At 45.5% G+C, this 26989-nt stretch overlaps 1 protein-coding gene across 1 annotated transcript in view; it reads left to right on the top strand.

Annotated features, from left to right (window-relative positions):
• MAP4K5 (mitogen-activated protein kinase kinase kinase kinase 5) overlaps nt 1-26989 on the top strand; it is a 686515-nt gene that overhangs the window by 623875 nt on the left and 35651 nt on the right. The window contains exons 30-31 of the mRNA XM_078659722.1: nt 9598-9668; nt 9874-9929. Coding sequence (XP_078515848.1) covers nt 9598-9668; nt 9874-9929 — 127 coding nt within the window. The remainder of the gene's footprint in view (nt 1-9597; nt 9669-9873; nt 9930-26989) is intronic.

Below are 26989 nucleotides of genomic sequence, written 5' to 3'. Positions count from 1 at the left end.
AGGAGAAAAGAGCCACAGCATGTCCTTGGGCCTTTCTGTTCCCCCAAGGCAATTTCACCAACAATTTCAACCTCTTCATGGCTACACTAAAGGCTTTCCTTTCCCATCAACGCCAGAACCATCCTTCTACACAACAGGCGTCTGATGGATACTTCTACCTAAAGATTTCTCACCTATAGAACAACCCCGGGCATCAGACTGGATCCAGAAACGTCAAAGCATGGCGGCCGTCAGTAGCATAAAGGGATCTTCTTAATCGGTGTGTAGAAATGATCCATCAAATAGGGAGGACGGTTGCTCGGTGAGAAATCTGCAGGTAGAGTGTCCACCAGAAACATCATTACTGCAGGTAAGTAACTTTTTCTTCTGATAAATAATTCTACCTGCAGATTCCTCACATGGAGAACAGATTCCACAGCAATACCTCACCTATGAGGAGGTTGATGGATGATTGCCACCAGAAAGTCCTGGTGGACCAACCTGGTGAAGTGACCATCCCTTCTTACTTTCGCGTTTAGACAATAGTGTTTAGCAAATGTGTTGGTTCCTTTTATTTCTGCGTCTTTGATGTGGACCCAGAGCTTCTTTCCTGAATGATATATTTCCTCACAAACTAAAACTGCGCAGTACCTTCTGTAGAAATGCCCCTCCTCACCTTCCAACACCAAAAAAGGCCAGAGTTTAGTTGTTGCAGTGACTGTGAAGGGCAAATGTCAATCAATCAATCATTCAGATAATTTGTAAAGCGCACTACATACCCGCGAGGGTTTCAAGGCGCTGAAGGGAGGGGAGGAAGGGGGTGCTGCAGCTACTGGTCGAACAGCCAGGTCTTGAGTAGTTTCCTGAAGGATAGAAAGACTTCGGTTTGTCGTAGGGTGAGGGGGAGGGTGTTCCAGGTCTTGGCGGCGCGGTGGGAGAAAGATTTGCCTCCGGCTGTGGTTTTACGGATGCGTGGGACGGTAGCCATGGAGAGGTCTGTGCAGCGGAGTTTCCTGTTGGGTACGTAGAAGGAGAGTCGGCTGTTGAGATAGGCTGGGCCGGTCCAGTGGAGTGCCTTGTGTGCGTGGATCAGGAGTTTGAAGGAGAATCTTTTGTCGACAGGGAGCCAGTGCAGGTTCCTCAGGTGGGGGGTGATGTGGTTGTGGCGCGGGACGTCGAGGATCAGCCGTGCCGAGGCATTCTGGATTCTTTGCAGTCTGCTGCTGACTAGGGCCTGGGTGACTGTTTTCCTTGTGTCTGTCGGAATCCATCTGTAGATCTTGCGGAGCATACGGCAAGTGTTGAAACAAGTGAAGGAGACAGCGTTGACTTGTTCCCCATTCCACTTGATTTTGGTGTTTGTTAGAACTGGCTATTTCTGGTAGCCTAAGGCTGACGCCAAAGCCAGGCAGAAACCACCATTCTAGTCAGGGCAAGGGAGTCACACGCCAAGGTAACCCCTGCTCACCCCCTTGGTAGCTTGGCACGAGCAGTAAGGCTAAACTCGGAGGCAATGTGTAAAGCATTTGCGCCAGCACACAAAAGCCACAACATCCTAGGCACACCACAAAAGGAACTCCACACAAGGTTATATAAAAATAACTTTTGTATTGTCAAAACACATCAGATAGAAATCACACATGTATATTGTGCCAACTGGCACGGCAATATTCACAAGGGATTATTTACAAGACAGGGCCACATGGGCCACTGTCAGAATCAGCACTTAGTAGAAATAGCACTTTTAGAACTTAGAATAAGTGTAACACAAAAGAACAATTATAGGTCACAACCAGTAGCTACTGGTACAGGTGGGTACACACTACGCAATACTAATAACCATAGGCCTAGATCACGCATGGACACATAACCTCTCTAGTATAACTATACTAGGCAAAACACAACCACCTAAAAGGTGTAGGGAAAAGGAAAACACATGATGCATAAAAACACATTCAGAGGTGTAAGGAAAGAAAACACATGATGCATAAAACATTCAGAGGTGTAAGGAAAGAAAACACATGATGCATAAAACATTCAGAGGTGTAAGAACAAGGAGACACATGATGCCTAAAAACATTCAGAGGTGCCAGAACACAACTCAATAGCGCAGAAACACATGATGCCTGAAAACATTCAGAGGTGTAAGATCAAGGTGCGTAATCATATTAAATGCATAACATTTCCTAGCACCACATCACATTGCGCAAAACTTACATAAGCCACCACCTGTGGCAGTCCCTAGGCCAACTGGCCTTGTTGGGGCTAGGACGCCCTGTGTCCAAAAGTCAGGGGCCTAAACGGTGCAGCTGCCCACTAATTGCTGGGCAGCTGGGACATCAATAAAACTATGGCATGGGCTCTCATTAGCCCTCGAACAGAACTGCGCCAAAAGGTAGGAGCCACACAGGCTCTTGAACCAATATGCCCCCATGAGCCTCTCTGGCTCTTAAAACAATGGCACCTCGAGCCTCGCTGGGCTCGTAAATCAAATATGGGCGGGAGCCTCTCGGGGCTCAAACACCATGCCTGGAACGTTGGAGTCCCTCACGGGGGACTCGGAAACAACTGTGAGCCTCTCAGGCTCTAATCAAACTGATCAATGTAAAATAGTCTCAAGTCTCTTTAAATTATCACCAAACAATAATGCCAATGAATTATAGGCCCAAAGTCAGCCCTTCACTCGTTATGCCCAAGCCCTGCGAGGGCGCCTCACCGATTGCGCTGTTGCTCACCACCTCGGCGAGAGAGGAGCCTCGCACCAAGCCCCGGCCGGTCCCAACGGCTCTCCGCCCGCTCTCGGCAATCCAGCGAGCGGCGGGAAGCAAGCACAGCACTTTGAGCGGGGACAACAGGCCAGGGGCAGTCAACACTAGCGTTGCTCCCTCGGCGATGACGGGTCACTCTTCCGAGGCTCCGGCGATCGTAACACGGCTTCCTGGGGCAGGCCAATGAGGTCGCGGCCTCACAGACGAGCCTCCGCAACCACCCGGGAGTCAGCCAATGACAGCGCGGCTCCCGGCACAAGCCCCTGTGACGTCACAGCTTCTGCGGGGCGACTCAGCAAATCGGAGCGCGGCTCTCAGGGACAGGCCCACAGCAATGGCCAATCAGAGAGCGGCTCCTGTCGAAGAACGACCAATCAGGTCGCGGTTCCTTCGTTTCTCGACTCTGCGGTCTCGGAGCGGGGAAAAGCGGCTCTTACTCAATTTCAGGTCCCCGGGCCGCGGCGATGAACTGCAGGCAGGCGAATTTCGTCCGATACACGCTTCTGCGCCCCCGGCCTCAGACACACAGCTGGAGGTACGGCTGGGAGCGCTCACGGCAGGATAATGCTGGTGGGCACAGCGTCAGGAGCTGAGCACGATCTTAGCCTTCTCGAAGCTCCCGGGCTGGCGGCAATTATCAGCGCGGCGCTCTCACTCAGATTAGAGAGCAGCCAGCGCCACACAGGCCAAGTAGGTTGAATCTCCTGCCGGTAGCACACGGCAGCCCACGATCCCTTCAGCCCACAGCGGCCTTAGAAGACACAGCAGAGTTTTGTAGTCCTAGGCAACCTTTCTGTCCCTGAGTTGCCAAACAGGAGGCCAGCTCTTCTCAGGCCCTTGGAGAGTCAGTTTGACGACACAGCACACAGCAAAGTCTTTTTAGGTCAAGCAGGCAGGGTCACAGCACACAGCAAATCCCTCTTCTCCTCAGCTTCAGTTGAAACAGCAAAACAGGTCAGCCCTTGGAGCTCACAGCGGGGCAATCTTCCTTCAGTTCTTCAGCGGTCCTTCTTCCAGCAGAGGTTCCTCTTGATTGTAGAATCTAATCTTCTGTTGTCAGGGGTCCTTCTCTTATACCCCTAAAAGTCTTTGAAGTCTTTGTGCAAGTGGGCCCTGAGCCCCGTCTAAACCAGTTCTGTGTGTTGCTGGAGCCCTTGAGCTTCCTGGCTTCCTTCTTCCTTTCAGTGTGAAGGGCAGAGGTGACAGTCGCCCAGCGGGAGGTGGAGCCAGCATTGTGGCAGGCAGGCACAGCCCTATTCACTCCCAGGTGCTATCTCCTCCCACTTCCCTAGTTGCAGATGCAGTCATTCAACCAAGGGCTGACTCAGACAACCTCCTGGGGGCTCCCCAGCCCCTGTCATCCTCAAACCAGACAGTCAATCCACAAGCAGGCCCAGGCTCACTCCTGGGGCCAGGCTCCAGCCAATCACACGCCAGGCACAGATTACACAAATATGCCAACTTCTAAAAATGGCACTTCTACACTAGACCCAATCATGCCGCATACATCATTACGCAGCATTCAATCTCACGAGTTCGCACATACCAAACTCGACCCTGCACTCCCCACACATCAGGAACTACCATGGGCATACATATTCCCCATTCATTCCTGTAGGAGGGCAGGTCACTCTCACCACACACGGAGAGCTCACGCACTTTACACTGTACCACAGTGAAAAAGTGCGCAGAGGCCTAAAATCACCAACACCAGGTCACAGAAACAGGCTAGGAAAAAGCAAAAAGTTTCGGGGTGAACCTGCCAAAAAGGGCCAGGTCCAACAGTGTTCACAGCACTAAGTTGTGTTCTTCATGCCTCAGTACGATCCCAAGGCCATTAAGGATAATAAAGCAAACATCATGTCGAGGGACAATTAACATCACTTCAAGCAGCCTTATCGCTCTCTGCCCCCTTTGACGTAGTTGGAGAAGAAGCGATGCAAGCACTAGAAAAACGACAAAAAGTGGCCAAGAGGTAGGTCTGCTAGATATATTCCCTTTCTAACAGGACCCTCGTCCTCGGCGCAGGAGCTTGTCCCTATTCCTACAGAATATCATTCTCGCAGCTAAATTCCTGGTCCTTGTTTTCTATGATGTTCGGCTTTTTGGATATAAAGTCAGCCTGATAAATAATATATAAGCTTTCACTGCTTTTGAGGTTTCAGAAGGGGATTCTCTTTTCGTCCCCGTCAGTACTCACCTTTGGTCCTGCAGCAACAACAGCAGCAGAATCTGATTGTCAGACAGTACAGAGGATGTGGCAAGGCAATGGGCTGAGGATCTACTCTGTAACGTTCCTTTTTGCTCATCCTCCTTCCAGTGCCACAAGGAAAGGAGGTCTAGTTCTCTTTCTCGGCCTCACCTGGGGCCTGTGGGAGGAAGGGTGTCCCATTTTCTATACACCTGGACAGCCATTACTGCAGACTGATAGGTCCTACAAATTGTAGAAAAAGTTTACTCTCTCCCCTTTCTACAGTTCCGAAAAGTGCTGACGTCCGCGCGCCTGGTTGGCGCCTATTTAGGCACTGCGATGCTGGCAATGTCACGCGGAGCAGAATCGAGCCACCTGACGTTGCACTCAAGGGGTGTTGCTCAGCAAACGTTTCCGGTACCAGCCTGGGAAATTCAAAGATATGGAATCTGCAGGTAGGTAGAGTCTCTACCAGATAGTGAATTACAGAAGATGAGTAATTTGTTCATCACTTCTGGTGCTGACCGAACCCAGCTCCCTCTACTGGTGGCCTCCAAGCTTTGAAGTTTCTGGATCAATTTTGACTCCTGGGATTGTTCAACAGGTGAAGAATCTACAGGTAGAGTATTCTCCAGAAAGATTGTTACAGCAGGTAGGTAACTGTTACTTTTCAACCTTTTGGTTGCTGAGACCGAAATTCTCAGAGATGATGAGTACAGCTGGTACCCCTGCAGCTTAGTACCCCTCTCAGCTTTAGTATGTCTTTGCAGGCCCAAAAGCACCCTGTCGCAGGCAGAATCCAATATTTCAATAATGACAGACAAGCAGCTCCTACAAATTGCTGCAACTTCCACAGCTCTCAGGATAGCTAGCTAAAGCCCTTGTGTCCGTCTTACGGCAGGAAGTGTAAGCCTTTTTTGTCAAAGAGGTCATAGAGAGGGTCCGGCCTCAAATGTAGGAACTGGGTGTTACACTTGCTACTTCATTGTGCTGAAGAAAGATGGAAAATTTCATCCTATTTTAGATATTTGCACTCTCCTTGCCTACCCGCGGAAGGGCAAATTTAAGATACTCACGCTAGCCCAGGTCCTATCTGCCATACACACTGGAGGCTAGATGGTGATGTAGGACCTCCAGGACTCTTATTTTCACATCCCGATCCTCCAGACTCACTGCTTCTACTTGCTGTTCACATGCGTCAGGGGCATTTTCTGTTTGCATTGCTCCCCTTTGACCTCACGAGTGCCCCTAAAATGTTTATGAAGGTAATCGGGGTGGTTGCAGCACCTCTATTGAGATTGGGGGTACCAGTCCTTTACTGGCTATTGAAAGCATGCTCTGCACAGGGAGATGTCTACCACCTCGTGAACATCATTAGGGTTTACTATAATCATGCCAAAGTCACACCTGACTCCTTTGCAAATGCTCTTTTTAATCTGAGCCTTTCTGGATACTGTACCATTTCCTGCCATTTCCCCAGATCGGAGAGTCCAGTACTTTCAGACTATGAGCTTGATGTTTTAGTACAGTTCCTGGATCTCTGTGTGGGTGCTGGGATTGTTGGCCGCCTGCATCCTACTGGCATCTGCGGGCTATGCAGGTGAACCTGAAATTCCATCAGGGAAATCTGTCTGAATGTATCCAAATATCAGAAAAGACTACAGGAGATCTGCAGTGTTACCTACTGGACAGCAATTGGGTCAGTGGCAGGCCCTCCTCCTTACCCCGCCCAGTGCCGATGGTGTTCACAGACACATCACTATTGGGTTGGGGAGGCCATCTGGGAGAGGTAGATGTGAGGGGCCTCCTGTGTCCAGCGAGGACTTAACTCCACATCAATTTGTCGCTTGGTTTTGAAGGACTTCCTACCCACCTCATACATCAAAACTGGTGCAGGTACTCCTGTACAGCACCAACTCCATATGGTTCCTGGGGGGTGTGCCAGTAGGCTTTCCGCCTCTGGAAGTGGCAGGACCACCTGGGATTACTCTGGCGGTGAACTACCTGGGTGGGATCTTTAAACGCCTGGGCAGGCAAACTCTGCTACTGGCGTCCAGCAGCTCACAAATGATAGTTGTACCCGGAAGTGGCTCTGGCCATCTTCCTTCAGTTCGGAAAGCCCTAGCTCAGTCTTTTTGCCATTGCTGAGAACTCACACACAATTTGAGCACTTCCTCACAATGGACTTTCCAAAGCAGCTCTCTGTTCGAGACGCTTTTCATCGAGAGTGGAGCTCGGGGCTCCTCTATGCCTTCCCGCTACTGCCCTTCTAATCCCGAGGTGTGAAGATTAGGAATAACCAAGCCCAAGCCATCCTAGTAACGCTGTATTGTACCAGGAGAGTTTGGTACCCAGAACTACTGCCCCTGAGTATCTATCCTACGATCAAGCTGCCACTTTGGGAGGATCTTCTGTCGTAGCAGCAGGGCAGTGTATTGCACCCAGATGTGCACACTCTTCATCTCCCTGCCTGGAGCTCGAATAGCAATAGTCAACATCCTTCAATCCGCACCCAAGGCCGATGTCATCCTAGCAGTGAAATGCTCCTTCTCTAAATCAGTGTACAGCAGCCGTTGTAACAGATTTGTGGATTGGTGCAGCACCCAACAAATGAATCGCAGACAGCCAAAGTTTTCTGAAGTTTTCCTATTTGTTTTGTCCCTAGCCCAGCAAGCACTTGCCTTTGGCACTGTTAAGGACTATTTATCAGCTCTTTGTCTTTTAGCAGCTGCCTGATCAAGTTTCATTATTTAAATCGCCCGTTGTGATGAGGTTTCAAAAGGTTTGCCACATTTATTTCCAAAAGCAAAACCCGAGCTTCATTTGTCCCACAAGTCGTTACTCCTTTTCATATTGGTCAACCTGTCACCCTCCCAGCATTTTCTGCTCCACCTCACCCCTCTAAGGAGGAAGTGAGACTCCATTGTTCTTTACCCTGTCACCCCATCACTATTTCTAAACTTGAATGCCTGGCTGCTAAAAATTACAAGCCCATATGGACTTCCCTCCTTCTAGTTTTATGAGGTTTTTTTAAATACTAGTTGATACCCCTTCCCGCAGTTCCCCCGTACACACCTACTTCAAAGGAGCATAACACTGGATCTGGAAAATGTCTAATTATATATGTTTACTGGCTCCAGGTGGATGCGTGAGGCATCCACCTAAAGTAAGATGCTGGATTCATATAGACGATATTGCTCAGAGATGACCAAGAATTACGGGACTGAAACCTACACGTTTCCCTCTAACATTTTCTCTTTTCTGAGGTTTTTTTGTTTTATTTGTAGTCTTCTTGTCTCACAAATGGTTAGAGTTTCAATTCTTCATCTAATTGTTGCTGACAAGTTTTGTTCATAGACTCTCATGATGATTTTATTTGGTGCTAAAGGAAAGGTCAGGCATGGGCATGTGTGATCTCTGCTCCTGTGTACCGTAAGATTAGGGGATGGAGGTTAAATGTATTCATGGTCTCACACAGGGACTTGGACTCTTAAGTACAAGTAAAATTTGAGGTTACCCTTCAGGATCTTATTGCAGGAAATAAAAACACCTCTTGACAAGAAGCCTGAAGAGCTCAAACACGTTTCATTATCCTTCTACCATAAACAGAGAGAAAACATAAGAGAAGATACGTAGGTCAGCTCAGGTGACCTGTTCCCTGATTATACTGATGCAGGTCTCTTATAAGACATGCACTAATCAAGTGTGTGAACTCATTGTTGTTTAAGAGACTTCCTCTGTGGAGTAGTCGTCCTATGCTGTGTGGAACTCCTTTTGCACTCTGAAGACTCATAATGGTGATCCTGTATTGCCTTTCAATGATGATATAAACAATTTCTGCTTCCTTAGAAAACCCCCCTCCATCCCAGCGGTCCCCAGACTAGTAGTTAAAAAGCATAAGCCAGCCTCATTTGTGTTTATATTTCTCATATAGCCCCCCTGCCTTAGAGTCGGTTGTTACAGGCATGTCTTAGCACCATCACATTGGGTGAATCCCAGTGCCTTTCATCCCCCACCCAAAGATGGCAAAGTGAATTAGTTAGAATCCCTACCGAGGATGGTGTTTGCTTCAGGCATTTTCAACCTCAAAGCCTCCAATACAGTCTACCTTGTGGCTAAAGTAGGTTCAAATGTCCATAGGGCTATCACTTCACTAACCTCTAGTAGATGTACTGTCAATGTGTGAAGTAGTGTTCTTTTCATATACTTTTGAGCTCAGATGAGAAGATTTTTCTAGACCATTGTGTCTTCCTTAAAAAGTTGTGTAACTGTATAGAGAGTATTGCCATTTACAGTGTGTGTGTATGAGCACACCTAACAATAAAGGCCCATGCCTTTGAATGCAGTTATAGAGGGGGCGTGCAACACATGTTTGGGATTGAGGAGTCTGGATGTAAATTAGGGACTGCAGCCCTCTGTTGTTCTCTGGTGCCCATCTGCAGCATTGGCATACAGTACCAGTTCAGGAGGTGCTGCTAACAAGTGGTAACAAGATAACCGAATGTGGACGAGGAGCAGAATTTATTGGATTAGCTTTCTATTGTTTATTTTTCAGACTATACAGTGGCAAATTTTACTAAAGCTAAAACCACTCAACTTGTTTTTAGTAGTGGCTCTAAATTTCAAAGTGTAATTGTTTTTTTCTTTGCTCTTCCTTAGTGTGCCTTCAAGATAGCGTATTAGCTTTCTGGAAACATGGAATGCAGGGTAAAAACTTCAAGTCAAATGAAGTAAGTTAATATAATTTTTCTAATAAACACTTTCTAATATGTAATAGTCTTTTCTGAGATTCTTTGTTTTCATTCTGTATAGTGATGGTCTTAATATCTTCTTGTGGTTATCAAGACAAATGTAAATTCATGTTGAATGATTTCTTTTGTACCATCAATTTAGTGATAGGCCCTATTTTAATATTTACATATTTTTTATTCAAAGGTTACCCAGGAGATTTCAGATGAATCTAGAGTGTTTCGATTGTTGGGATCAGACAGGTATATTATTCTATTGAAAATTAAATAGTCTATTAAAATATTTCCACAATTCATCCAGTTATGTCTTTTAATTGATAGATTGCATCTGACTAGCTTTAAGTACAAAATAGAATGATATGCTTCCTCTGACAGAAGATCTCTGAGCACTTCGTATAATGATTCTGTATGTCTCTCCGATTCCAAGAGCAAGTATTAGTTACAAAACCTCAGTCAATCCCAATACTATTTTTGTGTCCACACAAAAACCTTACCAATGTAGCCTGAACAAAGTTACCTTTACAGCTGTCGCCAAATTTACTTTTCAGATATTGGACATTGATTAAATTGAATGTATACAACTAATATTGTAAATCGTATGTAGCTGAATGTAAACACTGTTAAAATGCTGTTGATTTCCCCATTAATTTATCCATGTTTGTTTTGTCTTCTAAAATGAAGGGGCAGGAGTAGGGGAGGCCATTCAGTGCCACCTCCTTTTATGTGATCACCTATCTACACAAACAATCCTGTCAAACACAAGGTTACATTTAAATTGTGGAATGTTATCTCTGGAGATGAGTTGGTCAATCTGCTAACTTAATTTACATTCATTTAGTAAAAAAAAAAAATGTCACCAGTTAATTTATCTACAGCTAAAAAAATAGTAAACTAAAGCATTGCAATTATATGTGTATTAAAGAATAAAACAAAGATGCACATTACTTATGTCATCACTAGCAATGGTTTACATCTTCGCTTTCCAACAATCATGTAGTCTAATCTTTCGATATCCATGACTCTAATATTAAACCTCCTTATATGTTAGAGTTGAAGTTGTTTGGGGCAATAGAGGAACAGGGGGAGCTAGCTCATTTATTGGCTTTTGTATTAGATAATCCAGTCCCTCTGTTTGCGCTACGACCCTAAACAGCCACAATTCATTTTTGTTCCTGTCTGCAGAAACAGATAATGTCTTCTCCATGCATCCGGTGGAGTAGATTACATAAACGCATCATTGCAAGTGGACTTTCTTCCTATCTTTATTTCCTTTAATCTTAATTACCATCTGTGTAATACCTTTTATTGTACTATGACTTCTATTTACGACTGAGAGCGAACCTGAATTGGGCCCCCTCGCTACTCCAGCTTGTTTAGTCACTAAGAGTCTCAGGCCAATTAAAAAGACCTTCACAAATCATTTGTGTACATTTCCTGCTTAGAGATCAGATCGGTTAGGTTTCCATTTCCCTCTTTGACCCGAAACTATCTCCTTGCTTTAAGCGCTTTAAACTCCTGAAGATTGACGCATTGTTATGGATTCTACTGCCCACAGATTTATCACCTTATGAATATCCCTGGTGATAGACTGTCTCCGAAAAAGTTCTCCAAGCAGCGTTGCCATCGGTTTCTGTTTTTCCATTGCCTACCTACGTGGACTGAGTGCTCCTTTTCAGCCATTATTGAAGTCTCCAAAATTCTTTTGATATAGTCAGAAGTGTAGGTCAAATACCAACTCCCTAGTTATCAGTTGTCAGGGTGGACTAGGCACTGGAACACTGTGCGTTGTACTGCCCACTATCTTTAATAAATATTGATGCCAAGATATTGGCCAAGGTCTTGGCCACCCAGCTGCAGCCATTGCTTTCCAGCCTGGCATTGCCGGATCAGTCAGGCTTCATACCTGCACACTCCACCACCCATTGCTTGCACACTCTGTTTGCGCAGTTACATAATCTGAATGCATTGCTTCAGGTGGCGGCAGTCCTACTTGAAGCAGCCAAAGCCTTCCGTTCAATCGAATGGGGCTACATGTTCAAGATTCTGGCACATATGGAGATGTTAACGGCATGCCTGATGTGGATTTGACTACTATACACTAATCCAGTGGCCTGTGTACGTATAAATGGTAACACGTCTGAGGGGTTCTCAATATACAAAGGGGTACGCAACAAGCAACCATTGTAACCATTATTATTTGTTATTGCTCTGGATTCCCTGTCTTGTGTGATCCGGTAGCAGTATACAGCTTCCCCACTCCATTTTCACTTGCGCCAACTGGGTTCCTTTTTATATACGGAGCACATGGTGTAATATATGAGGGACCCTGTCCACCATCTAGCACTAGTAATCTGTGAATATATAAGATTTGTGCAATACTCTGGCCTGAGCATTAAGTGGTCGAAATCGGTTGTGTTTCCCCTGACACCAAGCACTCGAGCATACACACAACATTTTCCCTTTCAATGGAGTATGGATCCAGTTAAATAATTGGGTATTTAAATTCATAGTGACCCTGAACTGGTAATCCTCTACAATTATGGTAGAGCCATCTCACATTCGGAGGATCAAATTCAAAGGTGGATCAGGCACCAGACAGGTGGAATGTGGTGTCGGACCAACCACTGGAGTCGGTGAGATGGGCTTTCTACTATGCACGACTGAGTATACTCGCATCTAATTATAATTTGCTCATCATTCATTTTGAGTATCTTCACCAAATGTACTATACATCTGTCAAATTGTGTAACTATGGTTTGAGGGAAGATGCGAAATGGGTGCAAAATGGGTGCATTGTGGAGTGCAGGACGCAGATTTCCTGCATCTGGCTTAGTTGTGTTCTCCGGTCCAGAATTTCTAGTTTCATGTTGCAGATGCTCTGACCACTATGGTGCTAGAGACAGTAACCTGTATTCCCAGAATGTGTATTGCTGGGACTGGTAAAAGAATTGGACTACCAGTAGACGCTCTGTGGCTGTGACTTTACTGTTGGTAAAACAGAAAGTTGCCATGCATTGGGACACCTGAGCCCTACCCGCCAAATGGCAGTAGCTCTTGGACCTCACATTCTGCAGGGAACAGTTATAAATGTATGTGAAAGAGCTATGAGGGCCATCATGGCTGAAATACATTTGTAGCCTCATAACGGCCTATTTGCTCTGTGCTCCGGACAGAGTGTAGGAGGGGATATCATTGGGAAGTTAACCTTCAATATCTTATTGTGTTGTATCTTTTCTTTGAGTTCCTTTACTAATCCTCACAATTGTTAAAAATGTTGTACAGGGAATGCTAGTATATTTCAAGATAAGTGGCAGTGATGGTTGCTGTGTTCGCAGTTTTGTATTTTCTGAAACTGCAAATAAAAACGTTTTTAAAAAAGCATGGTTGTACAAGACTCTCTGGAAGTATTCAGACTTTCCTCAGGGACAGACCTTTCGATGGTAATCGACTTTTCACAGAGAAGGCAGACTCCTTGGGGCACTACAAGGTTAAGTCACAGCATGTTCACTAGAGCTAGCTTCCTCAACAGAGAGTTTCATAACAATAGTGCCAATTTTGCCAGCTTCTCAAAACATCAGCCTTCTAGTCTGTACAGCTGGACTTTGGACAGACTTTCCTTCGTCTCTCCGCTGTATCTCCCTCCTCCCCGCTCTACTCTTCTCCACTTTCCTGCTACTGACCTCTGCCCTCTCCTGTCCTGGCCCTTAGTCCCCACCCTGCTTATCTGTGAATTTTCCCTCGTCATTTGAGAGCTAGCTATTTTGTCTGATGCCCGATGGAGCTGCCTGGTTTAACTATAGGGGAGACAGGTCGGGGATTCCCTCCTTGGATGTAACCTACCCAGTCAGTCTTTCGCCAGACTTCCTTTCGTCTCTACTGTCGTCTCTTCCCGCATCCTCCCTCTATTTATATCTCTCCTTCTCTCCTCTCTCAATGTATTGAGACTGAACTATTTTGTCTGATGCCCGATGGAGCTACCTGGTTTAGCTATAGGGGAGATGGGCCGTGGACTCCCCCCTTGGTCGTCACCTACCCAGTCGGCCTTTAGACAGTCTTCATTTCGTCTCTCCTTGTTGTCTCTTCCCCTATCCTCCCTTTCTCACCTTCCCTGCCCCTCCCCTCTACGCTCCATTTATTTTGCCCTCCATGTTCTTTAAATGTTTTCCCATTGAGACCTACCTATTTGGCCAATGCCCGGTGGAGCTACCTGATGGCTATAGAGGAGATGGGTTTTGGGACTTCCCCCTTGACCGTCACCTACCCAGCCGGACTTTGGGCAGACTTTCCTCCGTCTTTCTGCGGTATCTCCCTCCTACCCCTTTACCCTTACCCCCTTCCCCTCTACACTTATCTCGTCTTCTATGCTCTTGTAATTGTTTGTCTAGCAACTGATGTAAATTGGAACTGACGTAATCTTGTAATTTTGTGGAACCTCATGTAAAGCGCTCTGATACTTCCGGGTCTAGCCAGCGCTATATAAAACTCTTTAAAAAATAAAAAATAAATAAATAGATGCAAACAGCACAGCAATTCTTACAGTCCTTTTATGAAAAAAGCAGAAACAAAGGCCAACAGCCATAGACTACCGGCCCCCCTTTCAATTGCCACCAGTTGTGTAGCCATCTGCTTTGGTTCGTTTTTCCCAAGTCTTCCGAATTGGTTGGGGAGAGGATCTATGCCTCTCTGGACCTTTGGAGAACTGTTACCAAAATTATCTGGGTGATTCCGTTGTTGTGAAAGGGATAAACTCTTCCTTTTTGCTGGTCTGACCATGCCTCAATCTTGGAGACAGAGGCTTATGCCCCGTTTTAGAGAGTCACATTATAAATAATGGGGTAACCCAACAAGTCAATAGCGGACCTGGGTACAGAACCGGAATACAAAATCGGTCCGCGACTCATTTGCCATGAGATAAATTCGAATGTAGACACTCTGTGTTGTGTGAAGTACTACAACGCTGGTATTAATACATTTAGGAACCACTCTCATGTATGCAATCAATAACTCATTTATGAAAGTATGTGATGAGAGATCACACAGTAAGCGCCACAAAAGCCAGAGGTATTTGCAAAACATTTATTAGTTAATTACACTGATACCACAGTAAATCTGTTTGCAATAGGTTGCACGCTGGAAAGAGGGGAGGTTTGGTGGTGGTAGTGGAGGGTAGTGAGAGTGAAAGTCATAGAAGTGAAGGTTAAAAAAAAACGATTTTTTCAGTAGTTACTGGCAACACAGACCAGTATCCGAGGACCTGTCCGTTATGGAACACTTATTTACACATAATCTGTAAATTATAATCATGCACCAATGCACTTTCAAGGCTATGCAGGGCGGGAAACCGGTACATGTCTTGTATGGTGGAGAGCATCGACGTTTCGACTCGGCGAATGCAAGGAGGGAAATTTAGACCTCAGCTGTGAGTCTTCTTCAGGACAGGATATGGCAACCTATTCCTGGTGCCAGGTCTGTCTACTCGGGTATGTAGAAGAATCTGGGGACCCAATGGCCCACAATCACCAAGGGTAATGGAAACAATGGTGTGCAGTAATTCAACCACCATTCAATTCGTATCTCCGTTAATGATATCCGTGAAATCAATCACTATCCTCGATTCAGGAGTGAACGTCTCAGTCCATGCTGCTCATGGGAACACTGAGCAGAGACTGGAGTCCGAGCAGTCCCGACCCTCTTTCCCGCACGCAACCTATTGCAAATAGATTTACTGTAGTATCAGTGTAATTAACTAATAAATGTTTTGCAAATAACTTTGTCTTTTATGGCGCTTCCTATGTGATCTCTCATCACATGCTTTCATAAATAGGTTATTGATTGCATACATGAGAGTGGTTCCTTAAGGTATTAATACCAGTGTTGTAGTACTTCACACAACACAGAGTGTCTACATTCGAATTTATCTCATGGCAAATGAGTCCCGGACCGTTTTAGAGGGTGACCTGGAAGTGTTTTCTTTGGCAGAGAGTGAAACAGGGTTCTATATGTGCTACTTTCTGGTGCCCGGCGAGCTTTGCGGTCTCATATCTATTTCAGACTTGAGGATTCAGAACCTTTCCTTCAGGCTGAACAAGCTTAATATGTTTTGGAGCCAGGACTTGTTTGCCTTCAACCCTTGGCAGGACTTGATGGCTTGACTGGTTCTGCAAGATGCCAGTTCTACCAGTTCACAGCTGTTAGCCCTGCTTCCTGGCTGGATCCTAACTCTTATAAGAAACAAATGAGGGGCTATATGGGGATTTCTGATAGATACATCTGCCTTGTGGATTCCTCACTTTGTGAATATCCCCCTTGCGTCAGCAACGTTCGGAATTTTTCTTTGTAGCACGCCGGCGTGGACGACGCCATAGGAACGTGGCATCGCGCGCAACTCCGTCTGACGTCACCGACCCCTTATTAGGCCTACGTCGGCGTGATGACATCAGTTCCCTTTTTTCCGCGTCATCGACGCTAACGGTTTCAGGGATCTTCTGTAGTTACAGATAGAGACTTTGTTACTTTTTGTCTGTTACTGTTTCTGTTCTTCGTCGAGGATGTCGTCGAAGAAAACTGGATTCAAACAGTGTGGCTCGTGTGCCCGGATGATGTCAATTACCGATCCACACGAAGATTGCTTATGGTGTTTGGGGTCGGATCATGACGTCAAGGGCTGTCGATCCTGTTCTAAAATTAATCCAAAGGCTCTACGTGAACGAGAGGCTAAACTTTTATTAGCCAAAATTAAAAATAGAGAAGCCGGTAGATATTCGAGATCAAGATCAAGACACTCCAGATCGAGGCCGAAGTCAAGATCGAGGTCGCGATCGAAGTCACAATCGAGGTCGAGGGTCAGATCGGAGTCGGCGTCGAAGTCAGCTTCTGGGCATGCTTCGAGTTCCTCGAAGAGAAAGCATAAGAGGAAGAAGCATAGTTCTCGCCATCATTCGGGGTCTTCGGACTCTAAGAAGAAGTCTTCTCGGACGCATCACAAGGACTTCGTGTCTCCGTCTCCTGCTGGTGGTACCACTCCGGTACGATCTCGAGAGCATACACCGGAGCCGGAACTGAATCCGAATCTGGCTTCGGGTCAGTCTTCGGAGCATGAGGAGGTCGTGGAGGTTCCTCAGTCTCCGACTCCGGAGGATGAACCGGAAAGTCAAAAGGATCAGGAGGAAGCAAATCCAGTACTGCCTCCTACGAATCCACCAATGGGTTCTTACCCTTCCTTTCCTGGTCCTGGTCAGGATCCATCGCATTTCCTAAATGCTATGTATGGAGTATATGCGAGGGCAATGTATCCCACTGGAGCACCTGCGGGTCCTATGGGTCCTTTGTCTTTTAACTTGGGTGTCCCCCAAGCTTATGTACCGGCGCCTTTTCTACCTTTCATGCCGACTCCATATCCTTCTTGGATCGGTTCAGCGCCGCTGAGGTCATCGACTACGCGCACGGCTTCGCCGACTCCGGAGCGACCTCGAAATTTGGATCGAGGCTCGACGCCGGTTACTGTTTCTCTACCTCCTGTTGTTCCAGCTCCTCGGTCGACGCCGGCTCTGACTCCATCGGCGTCGTTACCGGATCCGTCGACTTCGATCCGTATGGGAGGAGAAAGAGTATATGGAACCTGAAGTGGAGGAAGGCGAACTTCAGGAACATGAGGATTGTTTTGAAGATCTTCATTCTGCAAGCAGTCTTGAACTTTCTCCGGAATGGGGATTACCTGTGGTTTCAGATGCACCCTCCAGGGATGTGGTACCATACCATATGGTAAATAGAAAAGCTGCTGAATTTCTGAACTTAACTTTACCAACAGTTGAGTTCAAATCTAATATCCTTACAGAAGTTTTACATTCGCCTTCTTCTGTCATTGAGCCAACTCTACCTTTCACTGAAGCTCTGACCGAGCCAATTCTGGAAGTTTGGAAAAAGCCTTTGTCTGCACCTGCAGTATCTAGATCGGTGGCGAGACGTTATAGGGTGGCTCCTGGAGATCCTGAGTTCTTGTCATCTCACCCTTCACCGGAGAGTCTGGTGGTTCAGGCTGCTTGTGCGAATAGATCAGCAGGCTCTTTTCCCCAAGTTCCTGGAGATAAAGACTCCAAAAAATTGGATCAAGCCGCTAAGAAGGTCTTCTCCTCAGGTAGCATGGCTTTAAAATCAACAAATGCTACTTGTTTGCTTGGTAGATATGTGCATGCCCTAATGGACTCGGTCAAACAATTGTCTGCTAAACTTCCGGAGGAGGACAGAAAAAACTTTAATGAAGTTGTTTTGGACACTCAGGCAGCAGCCCGCCAAGTTATTCAGAGTGGCATGGACACTGCAGACTCTGTGGCTAGAGTAATGGGTTCTTCAGTGGCTACCAGAAGAGCTGCTTGGTTAAAGTCCTCAGAGTTTTTCGCTGATGTACAGGCTACTCTTTTGGATTTACCTTTTGACGGGGTTGGTCTCTTTGGGAAGAAAGCGAATACGGCTTTGGAAAGGTTCAAAGATAGCCGAGCGACGGCTAGATCTTTGGGCTTGCAGGCGAAAGGTACAGCCGCCAGGAAGTTCAGGGGCTTTGGCAGATCTTCCTTTCGTCCCTTCAGACAAGGCCAGCAACAGCAGCAACAACAGAACCCTCTGTACAAGGCTTATAGAGGTAGACAGAAGGGTCGTGGACGTCAAGCCTCTTCCTCCTCTACTTCCTCCTCTAATACCCACCCCCCACCTGCAACAGCAAAGCAGCCCTATATCCGCCATTCCGGATCATGTGGGTCCGATAGGGGGTCGACTTACTCATTTTCTACGGGATTGGGAATCGGTTACATCAGATCTTTGGGTTCTCAATCTCGTAGAAAATGCGTATGCTCTTCCTTTCCAGGAGTTCCCTCCCAATTACCCTCCTTGCCAAGGTTATTGTTCGGAGGACCACCTGCTTCTCCTGCAGGAAGAAGTCCTGGCACTGTTCAGAAAGGGTGCGATAGAGGTGATTCCGGAGCAGGAGAGGGGTCAGGGATGCAACTCCCGGTATTTTCTGATCCCCAAGAAGGATGGCAGGCTTCGGCCAATCCTGGATCTCAGGATCTTGAACTTGTATCTGAAACAAGAAAAGTTCAAGATGCTCACTCTTGCGCAGGTTCTTCAAGCGCTGTTGGAAGAAGACTGGATGGTGTTGATCGACTTGCAGGATGCGTATTTTCACATCCCCATTCTGAAGTCGCACAGAAAGTATCTCCGTTTTACGGTGGGATCGCAGCACTACCAGTTTGCGGTCCTTCCGTTTGGACTTACTACTGCGCCTCGAGTTTTCACCAAGGTGATGGCAGTGGTGGCGGCACATCTCAGAAGGTCGGGAATTCCTTTATTTCCGTATCTGGACGACTGGCTCATCAAAGCAGAGTCGCCAGAGAAGGTGCTCCTTCATTTGCAAGAGACAACTCAGTTGTTACACAGGTTGGGTTTTTCGATAAATGTGCCCAAGTCTCACCTGGTGCCCTCCCAGCGCAACCTGTTCATAGGTGCGGTACTGGACACTACTGTGTGTCGTGCATTCCCTCCTCCTCAAAGGATTCGCGACATACAGGAAATGATTCCTTTATTTTTCAATGGAGCGGTTGTTCCAGTCCTGAAGGTCCTTCGTCTGCTTGGTCTGATGGCTTCTTGCATTCTGTTGGTCAACCATGCACGCTGGCACATGAGGGCACTCCAGTGGTGCCTCCGCAGGCAGTGGTATCAGCACAACGGAGATCTCAGGGAGTCAGTGAGGATCTCCAGAGAAACTGCGGCGGATCTGTCTTGGTGGAGTGTGGAAAGCAATCTTTCTCAAGGAAAGCCTTTCCAGCTGCCTCCGATCGGTGGCCACAGTGATAACGGATGCATCCACTTTAGGTTGGGGTGCTCATCTGGGGGATCTGGAGATCAAAGGTCTTTGGTCTCCAGAGGAAAAGTTGCTTCATATCAACCTTCTAGAGTTACGGGTGATACGTTTGGCGCTCAAGGCCTTCCTCCCTTCCCTTCGCGGTCAGTCGATTCAAGTCCTGACGGACAACACGACCGCGATGTGGTATGTCAACAAGCAGGGAGGAGTGGGGTCGCAGTGTCTCTGCAGAGAGGCTCTGCGTCTCTGGTCCTGGGTTCAGGATCATCAGATTTGTCTGATGGCAAATCATCTGGCCGGAGTTCTGAACATTCGTGCAGACGTTCTCAGTCGGCAGTTCTCTGCCGACCACGAGTGGAGGCTCCATCCAGAGGTTGTTCGTTACATCTTTCGGATGTGGGGAACTCCTCGGGTGGACCTGTTCGCCACTCACGAGAATGCTCACTGCCTGTCATTCTGCAGTCTCCAGTATCAGTTGCAAGGAGCTTTGTGGGACGCGTTTCAGTTGAGTTGGGGAAATCAACTCCTTTATGCGTTTCCCCCCATACCCTTGATTCCTCGGGTTCTGAGGAAGATTCGCTAGGACCGGGCCCAAGTCATATTGGTCGCCCCGGATTGGCCAGGAAGGGTGTGGTACACAGACCTTGTCTACCTCTCCTCTCACCCGCCGCTCCGTCTCCCTCTCAGGGCAGACCTCCTCTCTCAGATGGAGGGGCAGGTTCTACACCCCCACCTCCAGACATTACACCTTCATGCCTGGAGATTGAACGGGGCAACCTGAACTCTTTTTCTCTCCCTCATGATGTGGTGGATGTCATTCTTTCTGCCAGGCGTGACTCCACCAAGTCCATCTATTCGTATAGATGGTCTAAATTTGTTGTTTGGTGTAGGGAGAAGGCTGTTGATCCTTTGAGGGCTCATTTATCTGATATTTTACAGTTTGCTCTCTCTTTGGCGCAGCAAGGATTTGCTGTTGCTACAATCAAAGGTTACCTTTCGGCATTATCGGCGTTTCTTTGCTTGCCGGATCAGCCGTCTCTTTTTAAATCTCCAGTGGTTTTGAGGTTTCTGAAGGGGCTTACTAATAAGTTCCCTCCTTCTCCATTTATCGTGCCTCAGTGGGATTTGAATCTTGTCTTGATTTTCTTGATGGGTTCTCCCTTTGAACCCTTACACAAGTGTCCCTTGAGGCTTTTGTCTTTCAAGACGGTCTTCTTAGTAGCAATCACCTCGGCAAGGAGGGTGAGTGAGCTTCAAGCTCTTAGTTCTAAGCCCCCGTTCCTGACCATTCATGCTGAACGAATGGTTCTTAGGACCAGGGCTGCTTTTCTGCCTAAGGTGGTCCCTTCCATCTAGGACAGTCCATTACCCTTCCTACCTTCTATCCTCCCCCTCACCCTTACAAGGAGGAAGAGAGACGGCACCGTCTGGACCCTAAGAGGGCGGTGTCTTTTTATCTGGACAGAACTAAAGACTTCCGGATGGACGACCAGCTGTTTGTTGGATTTGCTGGCTGTCGGAAGGGCAGAGCGGTGCACAAGCGCACACTTTCCAGGTAGATAATCCTGTGCATCAAGATTTGCTACTCCCTGGCGGGTAAGGACCCTCCTGAGGGTATAAGAGCTCATTCTACCAGGGCAAGGTCTGCTACTTCTGCATTGTCTAGAGGTGTACCTGTTGAGGATATTTGCAGAGCCGCGACTTGGGCCTCCCTCCACACTTTCACGAAGCACTACTGCTTGGATACCGAAGTGCGGAGGGACGGCCACTTCGCGCGTTCTGTCCTCCAAGATTTCCTGGTGTAGCAGAGTGGACTCCCTCCTCCGGGAGTGGGGACTGCTGTGGGACTCTATTCACAAGGTGAGGAATCCACAAGGCAGATGTATCTATCAGAAGAACAAGTTACTTACCTTCGGTAACGCTTTTTCTGGTAGATACAGTATCTGCCTGTGGATTCCTCACTGACCCGCCCGCCTCCCCGTCGTCCACTCTGCTATACCTGGTTTTATTTGTATATTTATTGGTATATATTTTAGGTTTTGATACCTTTGCTATGCACTGTGTGCTATTTTGGTTTGAATGTACTGTGTACATTGTATATATGTATATTTCCTGTCATTGGTCCGTCCGTGTGCCTCGAAGGCACGGAAAAAAGGGCGGAACTGATGTCATCACGCCGACGTAGGCCTAATAAGGGGTCGGTGACGTCAGACGGAGTCGCGCGCGATGCCGCGTTCCTATGACATCGTCCACGCCGGCGTGCTACAAAGAAAAATTCTGAACGTTGCTGACGCAAGGGGGATATTCACAAGGTGAGGAATCCACAGGCAGATACTGTATCTACCAGAAAAAGCGTTACCGAAGGTAAGTAACTTGTTCTTTACAGTCCCGCACACGCCCCTCAAGCCTTAAATAAACATACCAAAAGGTATGCCGTTCGGCGGAAAGATTGGTACTCATTTAGTATTTCAAATAGCTAGTCAGACAGATAAAGCATCCCTTATTGGATACATAAGCCCTCACTATCCGAAGTGGCATGTTTATCATTGGCTTGTTATGTTGGGTGTGCTGGCCCAACGAACCGTGCACTATCCACTTGGTGCTATGCACCTGAACTCGTTATGTTTTTTTCAACAAATAATAAACCTTATATGTTCACAGTTGCTTCTATTTATTTATACATTCTTTTTGTCTTTTTTTTCCATATGTATCTCACCACATGATATTTCATTTCAATTCATTACATTACTTTCACAGTCAAAATAACAATAACATTTCATTTCATGTTATGTTCTACAATGCTATATTCTGCACAATTTTTTGGAAATGCCCAGTGCCCAATGCATTTCGGCACTATTACGGTGCCTTCATCAGGGGCGTATCTGTAAAAAAATGAACAAAATAACCATGTAATTTCAAATTTAAGTTGCCCATGGGTGTTTTTCTGTGTGTATCATGAATGTTGTCATACCTGTTCGCCTTATGCTCAATTCTCAAATCCTGTGTAGAGAAATGTGCCTATTTAATCTTTATACCAAGCGAAATACATGCAGTTAATCCATATCATTGGACAATGCATCAGATCAAGGTTCCAAACATTAGCTTACCACTAATCTTGTACGTTCGAAGCTCCCTAAACAACAAACAAGAAACATGTTCAGTGACAATCTCACTACTAAAAGGCACCTACGTGTATCTCTCAATGTTCCTGAGTCTTAATTTGCATACCTGTTTTTCCAGCACTGTGACGTTCTGCAAAACATAATAACAAGCCACATATCCTGTATTAAACCTGCGATGTTCTAAACTGCTGGTTGTGTCTCAACATTTAATACATTCCGCTCCCACATACCTCTTGTATTCGACTGCTCTGTGTTCACTGTAAAAAGTCAACAAACAGAACCACTGTCAGTACCGAGTCCAGATATAAATGCCTAGACCCCCATCAACTCTAACGGTATTGCCGAGATGCGTCCTTACCTAGTTTCCAAATAATCCACTCAGTTTCGTGATGACCTGCAATCCCCTCGGAAAGTATCTCAACCACTGCTAATGTTGCCGCGTCTCATTTCAATGTTCCCGCGAGTCTCGTGAAGTTACCAACATAAACGATGGACTGCAACGCTGCCATCAAACAATGTGCGGTCGCCATCTTTCAATGGGTTACTATATCAACAACTCCGTACACATAAACTACGTTATGAACTCAAAACCTGTTTGTGTCAAGTCAATGTTACCAACTTAAACAACGGACTGCAATGCTACCATCAAACAATGTACGGTCGCCATCTTTCAATGGGTTACTATATCAACAACTCCGTACACATAAACTCCGTTGTGAGCTCAGAACCTGTTTGTGATTAATGTGTGCAGTGTCAAGTCAATGTGTTCACACCATGGTTACTATATTGTAATCCGATATATTTCTTTAAAAGTGTATGGTCAGTGTCGGTGACTGTTGTTGATCTCTGTGTGTTATAAGATGTGACAACATATACATAAACCAATGCATTCAATTTCACAACGATTAATTAGTAATTAATTAGTAAGTACCGTTTTTCAATATTTACATTTCTTAGTTTGAGTTTACAAATGCACCTAAAAAGCTTCCTGTCTAATACCCCAGTTGCTTCTTACAATGCTACGCCAGGATTAGGTTTACTAGATTTATACTAATTCATTTGTACTTAATTTGCTCCTCAAACCTAAAACCAAGTTATCTTATGCTTCCTGCTGATGTTAATAATTCTTCTGTACATAAGCGTGCCTAACAACGTAACCAGTTGGTTCTATGTCACAGTTATCTTATGGTTTGACTCATTTCTCTGTGTTTTTGAGTTGATGTATGCTAGTATATAGGAGCTTTGTTGTAATTGTCAGTATTCTCATAGAAAACAGGATAAATCATATTTGTCGTTGAGACCCATTGGGGCCATCGCTTGCAAATTTTTAATCCAAAATAATTCTCTTTGCAACAGTCTTTGATGATTATTGATCCCTGCCTTCATTGGTACTTGTTCAATAATAAAAAATCGTAGTTGAGAGATTGTGTGGCCTGTGTCCTTCCAATGGACTGCTAGAGGTGATGTTAAGTTCAAATTACGAATTCTGCTCTTGTGCTCTGTAATTCGAATCTTAATCTTGCGTTCCGTCTTGCCCACGTAGAGCTTGCCGCATGGGCACTTGATTCCATACACTACGTTTGCAGTGTTACAATCACTGGTGTGTCTCAAGTCTATGCGTTTTCCTGTGATGGGATGACTAATGGTGTTGCCCATTATCACATTGTTGCAGTTTGTGCAATTTAGACATCTACTCATTCCTTTGTAAGATGCTGTTTGAGATGTCAATGGTTTATGTTTCAATCTTTCACGCAAGTTTTGCCCCCTGGTGTATGCATGTGTCGGTAAGTCTCTAAATAGTCCTTTGAAATCTGGTTCATTCATTAGAAGTTCCCACCTGGTGTTGATTATTTTTTTGATATCTCTTGATTGGGTGGTGTATTTTGTTACAAAAAACATTTTTTCTTTGGTGGTTCTCTTCTTAGGCTTCAACAAATCATTTCTGTCTAATGCCATCACTTTCGATATGCTCTCCTCAAGTTCCTTCCGAGGATATCCTCTTGCTTCGTATTTAGTGGCCTGTTGTTGAATGGTGTTTATGGATACTTGGTTGTCAGAACAAATTCTTTTGATCCTTATAAATTGAGATTTCTGAAGATTTTTGATTAGACTCCTGGGGTGAAAACTAGTGTATCCTAATGCATTGTTCTTATCCGTTGGTTTTGTGTATAGTTGTGTAGAAAAACCTGATACCTCCTTGGTAATTCTGACATCTAAAAAGTCTATTGTTTGTGAACTGATCTTGTGTGTAAATTTGATCCTGGGGTTAATTGAATTCATCATCAAGATTAACCTTTCTAGGTGTTCTTTAGTGCTGTCCCAGATTAGAAAGATGTCGTCTATAAAACGACAGTACATTTTCACATGTTTCCAGTCTTCAGTATTCATGATGTTCTCTGCTTCAAACTGGGCCATAAATATATTAGCATAAGCCGGCGCTCCTGCAAATCCCATGGTCGTACCAGTCAACTGGGCGTAGTGATGTTCCCTCCAAAGGAAGTAACTGTTGTGTAAACAGAACTTTAGTAATTGTAACAAGAATACCTTATGTGTGGACAGTTCTCCCATTTTCAAAAGAGCCCATTCTGTTGATTCAAGCCCTGCTGCATGTGGGATCGACGTATAAAGAGCCACTACGTCTATAGTACATAACATCCACTCTGGTTGAAAACCTTGTCCATGTTAGCTTATTTAAGAAATCCGAAGTGTCACGTATATATGATCCCCAATTCTGTACAAACTGTTGCAAAAAGTGGTCTAAGAATCGGCCGAGGGGGTCAAATAATGACCCGCACCCCGACACGATCGGTCTAAAGGGTGGATTTCTTAGATGTTTATGCACCTTAGGAATCATGTATAGCTTTGGAGTTCTCGGATACTTGGTTGTCAAAAATGCTTTTGTTTGCTGGTCAATCCAATGATTATCTTCTGCTGTTTGTAATAAGTCATTCAACATTTTTTGTAATTTTGTTATGGGATCCGATGGTAATCGTAGATATGTGTCTTGATCAGATACATGTTGATCAACTTTAAATTCGTAGAACTGTGCATCCATTACCACTAGGGCTCCTCCTTTATCCGCTGGTTGAATCATTATCTCCCTGTTGTTGGATAAGTTTTGCAAGATGATCCTTTCCTTTTTTGTCAAGTTGTTGTATTTAGGTTTGTTGTAATCCAATTTTTGTAGATCTTTTTTAACCATTACCTCAAAGGTATCTAGCATTTTGTGTGAGATGGGAGGTTGAAACACAATTTTTGGTTTAAATTTCTCAAGTTGGCCATTTGAGGGTATGTGCGTTGGTTCAAGTGGTTCAACTACATTGGTGAAATAGTGTCGTAACCTGAGCGTTCTCATAAACCGAAAAAAAGCTCCCTCAATCTCCATTTCATTGGTTTGTGTCGTAGGTACATATGTGAGTCCTTTATTTAACACTGCAAGTTGTTGATTCGTGATTGTAATGGAAGATATGTTTATAATCAAATCACTTTCCGTCCGCTCCTTAAGGCCTTTCCTGCCTCTTCCTCTCCTTGTTTTGCGTTTTCCGTAGCTGTTGTTGATTGCTGCGAAGGCGGTCGATCTTGGTTTTGTACCTGTGACAAAAAAGGCCCGCTTGCTCTGCTTGTGGATTGTTCCGCTATTTCCAGTGTTGCCGATGTTCCTTCTGCGGAGACATTGACCGGTCCCCGCCGTATTGATGTTTCTTTATCCGTGACTACACTCTCTTCTGATGAGTGTGTTGTTAATGTCGATTTTTTAGGAACGAATTGTCTTCTAGCATAAATGTCGGCCCAAGTATAAACTTCATTCAGCTTGTAATCTATAGTATCTCATTTATACTTGCGTAATTTCCCTTCTTGCAGTTCCTTTTCATACTTATCGAGTTTCAGATTAATCCCTTCTAAATTGATTTTCCAAGTATCTGCCTCCAATCTCATTTCCAGTTCTGTTTTTAAATTAAAGATTTCCTCCTCCAGCTCTTGAATTGTCTTTGCTAATTCCTCGATGATAAGCAATATGAGGTCTAATGAGCACTTATTCAAGATGCTGTACCATTTTTCCATGAACTTAGCGTTCAGATTGAAGCGAAATAACATTGGCTTTATTGCTAATCGTAATCCCCTTGGAATTCTCTTGGCTCTGTGATAGTGAATCAGTGTTGATGCATGCATCCTTTGGTTTAACTTTGGTTTAATTGTCGTCGCGTTAAGTATTCTAATTGTTTCAGTTGTTGGCTGATTGAACCCCCATGGGCATCCATGTTTCTGACTTCCTTGATTAAAGAATATATTTCGTCAGCTTGTTCAGTGGTGTAGGCCATGACTGTAGC

The sequence above is a fragment of the Lissotriton helveticus genome, chromosome 9 (genome assembly GCF_964261635.1).
Source record: "Lissotriton helveticus chromosome 9, aLisHel1.1, whole genome shotgun sequence".
In the NCBI taxonomy this organism is placed as follows: domain Eukaryota; kingdom Metazoa; phylum Chordata; class Amphibia; order Caudata; family Salamandridae; genus Lissotriton; species Lissotriton helveticus.
Note: the sequence above shows the minus strand (reverse complement) of the source record. Positions and strands in the feature narration are given on the sequence as shown.